This window comes from Lactuca virosa, chromosome 8 (assembly GCF_052849685.1).
Source record: "Lactuca virosa cultivar CGN04683 chromosome 8, Lactuca_virosa_CGN04683_v6, whole genome shotgun sequence".
In the NCBI taxonomy this organism is placed as follows: domain Eukaryota; kingdom Viridiplantae; phylum Streptophyta; class Magnoliopsida; order Asterales; family Asteraceae; genus Lactuca; species Lactuca virosa.
In genome coordinates, this window is record NC_136433.1 from 100,274,642 (window position 1) to 100,285,339 (window position 10,698).

Consider the following 10,698-nt stretch of genomic DNA (forward strand, 5'->3'; position numbering starts at 1 on the left):
CCATACACTCATCAACAAAGCGACACAACAGACAAAGACTCGAATAAATACTTATACCTCTCTTGATTATATTGTTGTAAGTAGGAATCTTGTTTTTGAATAGCAATTAATTTTCAATGGGATCCACTTAACCCAATTAAATTTTGTTTCTCTGTTATCATCCAACTTATCATTCTGTTTTTGAAAAATGACTTACCATAAAATAAACATACAAAATAATACAGTATAATAGTTGAATATTAGTTTTCTCTAACAAATGTGAAAATGTGAAAGATATAAATGAACTTGTTCACCAATTATTTACAATTTATATTTTATTTACATTCTACGAACTTAAATTTTAGAATTATTCGAAATAATATTAAAAAAAGTGATATAGAACCCATTTTTTCCATATGTTCAAACAACTTATGCATTTGTATAAGTGACTAAAAGGTAAATCCAACATATCATTTAAGAGTGAAAATGCTATCTTTTGTTATTTGTTAAAAGAATGATTGGTAAATTTTCTAATATTGTGTCAAATTGTGTAGGTAGAGATAGTAATGAAATGAAATTTGGTAAGAACTTGTTTTATCATTTTCATGGGATATAATTGATAGTGATTTTTGAAACTCTGTTGACTGGTTCAACAAAAAGGGAGTACAATTTAACTCCCCATATATGACTTCCTGTTAAAGTCTTTTAAAGAAATGCATTATATTTGCATGTACATGTACAGCTTTTTACGTTTTTTGTTGCCTTTCCATAAATCATCCTTTTAATCTACGTGTTACAAAAATATGTATTATTCGTGATTTTGTGTATTAAAAGTTGATCAAGTAAAAAAACAATCTGAATGTGGAACACACGATACAGATAACAAAAAATAAGACAAATATGGATCAAGTGAAGGGTGTCATATTCCAATGAACAGGATTGTGAACAACATGCAATGAACAGGATTGTGACTGAAACATATGTCAATAATGGAACAAAAAATACAGACTTTTGTCCAATCCAAAAAGATGAAACAAAATAGGACAAAGACTTGATTCTCAATCTGTCATATGTATGTGCAAACACATAGTAAAGGAATGATGTTCATACTTAAATGCCACCAAGGGTTTGATTTTATTATAAAAACTGGTTCAAAAGGAAGGGAGACATCATCATCATCATCATCATATCAACATCATAGTATTAAAAGCAGTCATCATGAGCAGCAATACATGCATACAAAAGGCTAGGCGTCTTGTAACTTATGGTGGGGTTACTAGATTAGTAGTTACAGTTTACAGCAGTCCTTAATTTCAAGATAACCTTCTTTTCCCAGATCCTGCAAAAAAAAAAAAAAAAAAAAAAAAAAAAAAAAAAAAAAAAAATCAAAAGATGAACCAATGATGCAGTTGTAAGGGTATTTTAGGCATTTCAACAAATACTTACTAGTAGTGGAGGGTTTTATGTCACGGCAGTATCTGCTACCACATTGGCACTGAAATGGCTTCACAGGATGATCATCATCATCAAAATCAATACCATAATCCTGCAACAATGTCAACATACATTATACATAAAACATCCATTATATATAACAATAAAACAAGCCATATGAACTGCATGCAAAATTCAAAATAGCAACCAGCTCACCCGAGTCAACTCTTCTAGAGCTTTCACCTTTCTTGTAGTGAAGAAAGCAAGCTGTCAATCAAGAATTTGTTTGATTAAAATTTTTAATAAAACTAAAAAACATTAACAGGTGCATAAATTACATACATGATAGTAGTGACGATCAGGATTTTCCACTTCCACAGGGATCTCAACCAAATTCGAATCAAAACACCTACCAAAAGAAACATTTTTTTCTTTTTTAAAAAAAAAAAAAACATATATTTATTTATTTATGTATTATGGCAGTATGAGCATACCTATGATTAATAAATCTAGCCACATTTCCATAATAAGTGGCATCCAAACACAGAGCTTCTTCATCCTTAAATTCACTCTCTCCGCCCCAATCAGCATCAAGCAATACTGGATGGGCATATTCGTCTTTTTTTGAACTTTGTACAACTCTATTGTAAAGTTCTGTATTAGTCAACACTTCCCCCACATACTCACACACAAATGCACCTTTTGGCAGATCCTCAAGGGTACGAACACCCCACCCTTTTCCTCCATGTGTCATGAATACCTAAATAGAAATTAATAAATAAAACAATATAAGCCTAGAAGAAAAAAAAAACATCATGAGATAATAAAAATAAAATGACATACACCTCTCACCTGCAACTTATGTTTAATTCCACATTGTACAACTCGATTCCCACACTTTTTATTGCAGCCACATTTCAACCAACATTCTTTGATAAAACCCCTTTCCAAATGACCTTTACATTGTTCCAAAATCTCCTCATTTTTCGACCTTTCTAATGGGCATTCTTTGCAATAAAGTACAACACGTTTTTGAGGATCACGATTCATTTGTATACAATCATCTAGAAGCCACTCTTTCACAAGCCCTTCACTTGTATAAGCAAATTCACCACCACTTTGTAAAGCACATGGACAAGGTGTTGATGATGTCAGACAATCATCAAAACAAGTGGGACAACAATTGTCATCAGCAATACGAGCCAGTGAGAAGTCAACATGAGCATTCTGGAAAACTGCATTCTTTGGAATGTAATGGAAAGATGGAAGACACTCGGTGTTGACTTCATTGACCAATGAGATTGCCTCACTTTCTTGTCCTTTAGCTATGTCATTAACAACATCATCAGAAGAAGACATTGTATTATTCTCAATAATGCCATTCTGCTCTACTTGTTTTTCATGATCATTTCCATTGTTATCTATCACAGATTTCATTGGACCAACATCTATGGCTACTGGTGGCTCATTGGTGGAATTGGATCCAAGTTCCAGAAAGCATTCGCACATATCCTTCATTAGTTTCTTGACTGAAAAGCTTGGATCTAGAAGTTTGTATGATTTCAGACATTTATCTTCAACTGTTTTCAAAAGGGTATCTACACTTGTGGCAGATAACTTAGTCTTTCCATTAACACACAAAGAAATCTTGATCTCCCCAGAAGACGATGAAGCAATATCTACTTTAGCAGTTGGTTCATTTGGAATGCCTATGAGCTCATTACCATTTGATGTTTCATGAACATGGTTTCTTAAATCCACAGATTCAGAATCAGGTTCTGTTTCCAAATTGTTGTCAGTTGAAGCATCTTCATTAGCCAATGATTCTGCACATTTAAAGGAAAATCTTTATAAATACCAAAAAATCATAATCACTGGATTTATATTAACAGCAAGGGGATGGGCATAGAAGTACCTGGCATGATCACTGCAAGAGGGACCTGATAGTGAGGTGGATTGTCTGAATGGGGCTCATCTTTTGGTATTATTAAGGCATGATTCTTTTTTTTAGGCATGACATTGACACCTGTCTCAACTTTTGGCTCTTTAAAGTGCACATCAGATGACTTAACTAACCTCTTTTCTCTAGGAGCAGGATGTGGTGAAAGAGGCTCTTTCCCTCTGTTTCTGAGGCGCCTAACAGCTAAGTAAGAGCCTGTTGCATCTGCAACAACCACATCTCCTGAATGGATTACATCAGATCCTTCTATTCTTGCCAAATCATTTGGTAAAATAGGTTGTTTTCCCTTTCGTTTTAAAGGTGAAACAGGCTCAGGAACCTCATCAACCTCTAGTTTTGGCCTTTTTAGTAAAGCTCCATTTGAATTAGGGCTAGAGGGTGAAGATTGACCATCTTGATGTCTTAAGCGCAATCGCTTTAAGGGTCTTTCTGGTTCTTCTTGAGTTTGTGTTTCCTCTTCAATAGCCTTCATTCTCTGAATCAAAAGAAACATTATTGAATCAAACACAATAATCACTATATGCCCCTGAAAAACACAAGTTACTTACTTCAGCTTGCTCAAGTTGTTTTTTCTTCTCTGCTACCTGGAAGATGACCAATCATGAAAAAAAAAAAAAAAGTTAGAACTCGTGATATGAACAAAGAAGAAAAAACAAGGACAAATTCGGTACATGCTATTACGTACTTGAACATCAAGTTTTTTCTTGTGTTCTACTTCCTGGAAAACAAAAAAGATACAACTCAGAAATTTGGGGAGAAGAATTATTCATAGAAATACAGCAATGGAGGAAAATTTCTATAAAATATATATTTAGAAACAGATCAACATGCCTCTGACTCTTGGCTATCAAAAATAGCATCAGCAAGAGCTCTATAGTTTTCTTCTTCAATAAGCTCCCAGTTCTTATCATAAAGTTTTAAAAGCCTCTTCAAGACTGGCTTTGTTTTTTCTTCAGGGATTCCAAGATCTTTCATAGCACGAAAGGCCTTGGCAACTCTTATATTGGGAGCCATCACTTAGTATGCACTTTTCTTTTCTTCTTTGGGAATTCCAAGATCGTTTAGACCTTCATGCAAACCTGCACATCACCAAGATATATAATTCCTAGACCAAAAATGGGATGTTCAACAACATAATATCATTAATATGAAGTAAGAAAATCAATAACAATGTTCGATTAGGGGAAAACAACATTTAAGTTTAGACAGGAAAATGTAACGTCTTTCCCATTAACAGAGCTCCCTTTACAAAACAAAAAAAACGCCGAACAAAAACATTTTCAAGAAAATAAATTTCTATCCATCTATCATATGGAAAGTAACCTACCCTCTCAGCAGAACACAAAACGTAATTATTGAACTGTAACAGTTTTTTTTGCGAAAAATGTCAAATAATCAAAACGTTTGGTAGGCATGAACAGAAAAGTAAACTGCATACGAACAATGTGCACTTTACAAACGCAACTAACCCTACACCTGTACGAATTCAGTAAAATTAGGAAGAAAACCACAAGTAGAAACGATTTCTTTTGTAGAAAAGGGGGTTTTAACTAGCCACAAGAACGATCAATGATAGAAAAACGCTAAAATAACAAAATCAACAGAATGTAGTTTCTTACCGTGAGCATAAAAGAGTGATTTGCAACGAACTGGAGTACATTTGTGCGTGAGAAAACTAGTAGGGCACACAGAAAGTGACGAAAATAGGGAAATTTAGGCCTGCTTGTGACTCGTGACTTGTGAGAGTTCTTGAGGGCTTAAAGCAAAGGCGCGTGGAGTGCGGACGCCACGCCTCTCTCGCAGTCTCGCTGTCGAATCCACCTGCGCGTATTGCTGCTACGTTCATCATTTTCATTTTCATTTTCTTTTTTATAAACACTGTAATAAATTATATCCTATATAAAATTTTAAACATTTATGTTTTTATAAAACAGTTTTTTGTTTTCTATATGTATTAAATTTACTTTTTATATAAATAACCATTATATATATATATATATATATATATATATATATATATATATATAGAGAGAGAGAGAGAGGAGGGTTCAATTGAGAAAAAAAAAAAGGTTGAGAATGAGGGAATCATTCCCAGCCAATCATTTAATTAGCATCTTAATATAAAATACACGGTGACAAATTTGTAAATATGATATGATATCCTTCAATCACAGATACATAATTGTGGATAATTTGATAACAATTCAAATTCATTACTACTCGATCGTTCATCATCCAAATTTCTTCTCCAACCTTCAACGATCATCCAGATTTCTTCAATTAAATCCTCGATCAACATCATCCAATGTTAATCAATCATCCATCTTCGTCAAAAACATGTTCATCAACATCATTCAACAGTAGACAAAAAAAAATCGTTTTTGGTTCTTTCAATCCAACCTTCAATTATGCTTGAATTCGAGTATATCTTCAACATCTACGATTAATTATACCCCCAGTGTCATTAGATCAACATCATCGATAATCAACAACAATTTCACTTCATATCATTCATTCAACATCGATCATCAAACAAAACTTCTAAATTAAGGTTAGAAAAAACGTCAAATCGTTTTTTTTTTTTTGAAAAATTTCATATAATTCTCTATCAATCTACTATTTTGTAAGTTTTAAATAGTCAAAGTATCATGTTTTTAGCATTTTTAAAAAAACTTACTTGTATGCACTCCAACTGTTTGATGAAATGCATAAACTAAATTACCACGTTATATTCACATATGACTATGTTTTCGCACCTTAATCAGTATATGATTATTAAAACACAAAACAAATATACAATTTTATATGTTATTCATATGTGAATAACATATAAAAATTATATATATTTGTGAATATACCTTGTAATATTCATATGTTAATATCATGTGTAATATTCATATGTGAATAAACTGTGTAATATTCACATATGAATATACCATCTAATATTCATAAGTGAATATATCATCTAATACTTACAAGTGAAAATACTATGTAATATTCACAAGTGAATGCATCATTTAATATTTAAATATGAATATATTATATCATATTCACAAGTGTATATACTATATATTATTCATATGTGAATATACTGTGTAATATTCATTAATGAATATACCATGCAATATTTAGATGTGACTAGAATGTGTAATATTCACAAGTAAATATACCATATACTATTCACATGTGAATCTACCATATAATATTCATATGTGAATATACTATGTAATATTCATTTGTGAATATACCATGTAATATCACATGTAAATATACAATATAAACAACATATATCATATAATATTCACATATGATTATACATTCATGTGTGAATATACCATATGATAATTAGAATGTGATAAATCGCTATTATTATGAACTAAAAGTATATTTTTAACATTTTTTATGTGTATTCACATGTTTTTCAGGCATCGTTATAACTCAATAAAAGAATAACATTTCAATCAATGGTTTGTTCATATCCCGGTGGTTGACGATTGGTTGACGTAATTGAGAAGATATCATTGACGAAGACAATATGTTTTTATATTCACGTGTAAATGTTATACAATTTAATATATTCTTCATTTTGATCGTGTTAAATTCAAATGCAAATGATATTCATTAACCAATACAATGTTGTTTGTCTTAGTATAATGTTGATTTTACATGTAAAACAATATTGTTACAATATACAAAAAAACTATTCACAAACCAATTCTTATAGTGTATTATTTATTTTTATATATAAAGGTTGTATTCACAAAATAAATAAATCAACATGTATAGTTTATTCACATAAATAAAAATAACAGATTACAATGATGTTTTTACTAGTGCGATTGAAGTTAGTAACATCATCAGTAAATATGTCGTAATGATTTCTAAACTTTATTCATATATGAATAAATAGCATGTCATGATGATGTCATCACTAACAGGAATGGAAATTTAGTGACATCATCAAAACAATTTGCCGCAATGAAGTTTAGTCTCGGAATTGGACGAAATTCGCATATTTGATGTAAAATGGTGCGATTTACAAAACTCACAGCTTCGCCGTGACGTACGGTGTTTTTCGGCCATTCGGGACTGTTTAGGGCCTCAAAATGACGTTTTTCTATTTTTATAATTTTCCGAAAAAAAAGCTATCATTTATTCACAAATGAATATAACATTAATAAAAATATATATGCTTATATAATTATTTTATTAACCTAAAAAGATTAGTTGTATGTGAATAAATATATATTCTTATCAAATACTTCTTTTATCTTTAATTTTATATATTTTGTAGTCATCGGTTTTATTGACAGTTTTATTCATTTGTGAATAATACATATATATTCACATTTGATTATTGCATATATATTCATTTGTGAAAATTACATATGTTTACATGCGGATATAATTCTTATATGTTATTCAGATATGAATTACAAACTTGCTTAGGACCTCAAAACAATGTTTTTTTTTTCCAAAAAAAATACATTATCACTTATGAATAAAAAGTATGATTAATTTTTTTATAATTTAAATATCATTCATATATGAATATAGCATATAATAAACATAGTATATTCATATTTAAATATTAGACGATGCATTCAATTGTGAATATTACATAGTATATTCACTTGTGAATATTAGATGGTATATTCACTTATGAATATTATATGATATTTTCATATGTGAATATTACATAGTATTACATGGTATATCACATGTGAATTTTACATAGTATATTCACTTGTGAATATAATATGATATATTCACTTATGAATATTACACAGTATATTCACATATGAATATTACAATGTGTTTTCACAAATATATATAATTTTTATACGTTATTCACATATGAATAACATACAGACTTGCATATTTGTTTTTTTTTAATAATCATATACTGATTCAGGTCGGAAAACATATTCATATGTGAATATAACGTGGTAATTTAGTTTATGCATTTCATCAAACAGTTGGAGTGCATACAAGTTAACTTTTTTAAAAATGTTATAAACATGATACTTCCAATTCAAGTTATCAATTCCAAATCATCATATACTTCCGATTTCGACTTTGAAGCGTGCAATTCCGATTTTCATTTCATTCCAAAAAAAATCCGATTTCAATTTTGAAACCTCGAAATCCCGATTCCAGATTTCTTTATAATACTAATAATCAAGACGCGAACTGTTCCGATTAGAATATATGTTCCAATTTCAAAAGCTTCCGACTTCAGATGCGACATCCTATGTCTGATCGATTTCACATTTTGATTTTGATTTCCAAAAATCCGATTAGGAACCTGTGAGTACCGATTCCGAGTCCTTCAATGTCGACTGTGACTGCAAGTCCAAAACTCCAATTCCAATTTCATGAACAACAAAGAAATTCCGATTCCAACTGAGTTCGTTTGCGAATCTGGGAAATTCAAATTCGGAGTATTCAACAAAGAAATCGATGTTACGTATTTGAGATTGAAGGTTATTATCATATTTACAAGTTTGTCACCGTGTCTTTTATGCTTAAATTAAATGAGTGGCTGAGAATGATTCCCCCATTCTCAACCTTTTTTATTTTCTCAATTGAACTTACCTCTATATATATATATATATATATATATATATATATATATATATATATATATATATAACATAAATGATTAAATATGTAAAAATAATAATGATCATGTAGGTGAAAAAAATATATAAGTAAATATATACACCAAACAAAATTTTAAAATTTATAGTATTTTCAATGATAGTTTATTCAAAAGATTTTTTCTATTCGAAAAAACTTTTGAAATATTTTTTATCATGAAAATAAATCATAAAGGTTACTTCAAACACTTATGAGCGTCTACAATGATTATCTTATATTATCACTTAAAATTATTGTGAGATCATCATTCCATTATGGAAAATCTTCATAAATGGTCAATGTGATTTCCAAAAAAATCGAGTTCATTCATTAACTTTTTAGGTTATCAAGGATAGTCCATGTGGTTTAAAATCTTTAATGGATGATCCCTCGTGGATATAAACAGACATTTGTACCCTCTTAAATTTATTTTAGATTTTCTTTAATCAAATTTTAATTTAAAAAAAATAATAATAAAATATAAGATGGACCCCAACCACTTATCCCCCCCCCCCCAATCGGTTGATTTTCGTTGAAATTCGAATTGCCAAATAGATGAGGTCTCTAAGACGAATGAGAAGTAATTGGTGCACTTGGTTGGATCTGTTAAAGAGAAAGACGATTTGTTAAAGCAGAAAGAGGATTTCACTAAGCAATTAGAGGAATACATGAAGTCGAAGGATTCATATAGGTCGGACATTGAAATTGCATCATGACATGATTTTGAGCACTCCTCAAAATCCCAGTACAATTTTTTGAACTAGATAATATAATTGGATTCCATATGTTGTTGCAATTGAATTAATCATATATGTCATGATTATGTATAAAGGTCAAATAAGCCATATGCTTGGAGCATGTCGAATGATACCAATATAATCTGAGAACAATTAATGGTGTGACTTATAGGAACATTCTAAAGTACTTGCGAGAACTAAAGAAGTATATTCCTGATCTGCGGAGTATTTGAAAGAAAGTTGTGTTTAAGCTGTTACACATATTCTAAACTTCCAAATAGATTGAGATGACTCGCAGTCACAATCAGGTGTGTCCTCGTTGTGAATGAAGAGAAAGTTACATGGAAAGTGGTTCCATGTAGATTTTAATTATAGTTACACGTCAGAGTTATAGTACATTGTTGTTTAGAGAACCACATACAAAGATGCTTAATGTATATTTCATTATGACTATGAGCAATCTCATTACGCAAGTATTGGTATCTAAGGTGGTGTTTGTTTTTTGGAAAAACCCTCTTCAGACCTCTTATTGTTGCGCGACGCAGCACACGCGCAACATTTTTCATCCCGCAACTGTTTGTTTTTCAGAAGTCTTCGGATTAAAAAACCTTTGTGTGTGTTCTTCTTGACTCAGCACTTGTTTTGCCTCTTCCTACCTCTTCCAACCTCTTCTTATTCTTTTTTTCTTGCTAAAATATTGATTATATATTGCTGAAATCTTATTTCATATTTTTTTTCGTTTTTTTTTTTTTGGTTTATTCTTGTTGAATTTTTTTTTTCTTTTTTTTTATATTGAATAATAATAATTTGTTGATGAAATATCATTATTTCATGCTACAATATCTTTATTTTTTGTTAAAACATCGTTATTTTTTGCTGAAATATCATAATTTCTTGCCGAAATGTCATACATTATTAAATTTTCGGTATTAAAAAACTATTTTC

The 10,698-nt window shown here is 30.4% G+C and overlaps 1 protein-coding gene across 1 annotated transcript; it reads right to left on the bottom strand.

Annotated features, from left to right (window-relative positions):
• Positions 1–1,086: 1,086 nt before the first annotated feature.
• LOC145129980 (putative inactive histone-lysine N-methyltransferase SUVR2) lies at positions 1,087–5,190 on the bottom strand. Its single transcript, XM_079064818.1, has 11 exons — positions 4,993–5,190; positions 4,205–4,452; positions 4,059–4,091; positions 3,922–3,957; positions 3,329–3,848; positions 2,266–3,239; positions 1,908–2,173; positions 1,756–1,822; positions 1,630–1,680; positions 1,426–1,525; positions 1,087–1,318 (listed from the first exon to the last, which is right to left on the bottom strand). The coding sequence occupies exons 2-11, from the start codon at positions 4,385–4,387 to the stop codon at positions 1,293–1,295; spliced, it is 2,256 nt and encodes a 751-aa protein (XP_078920944.1). The 5' UTR covers positions 4,388–4,452; positions 4,993–5,190; the 3' UTR covers positions 1,087–1,292.
• Between the last annotated feature and the right edge of the window lie 5,508 nt (positions 5,191–10,698).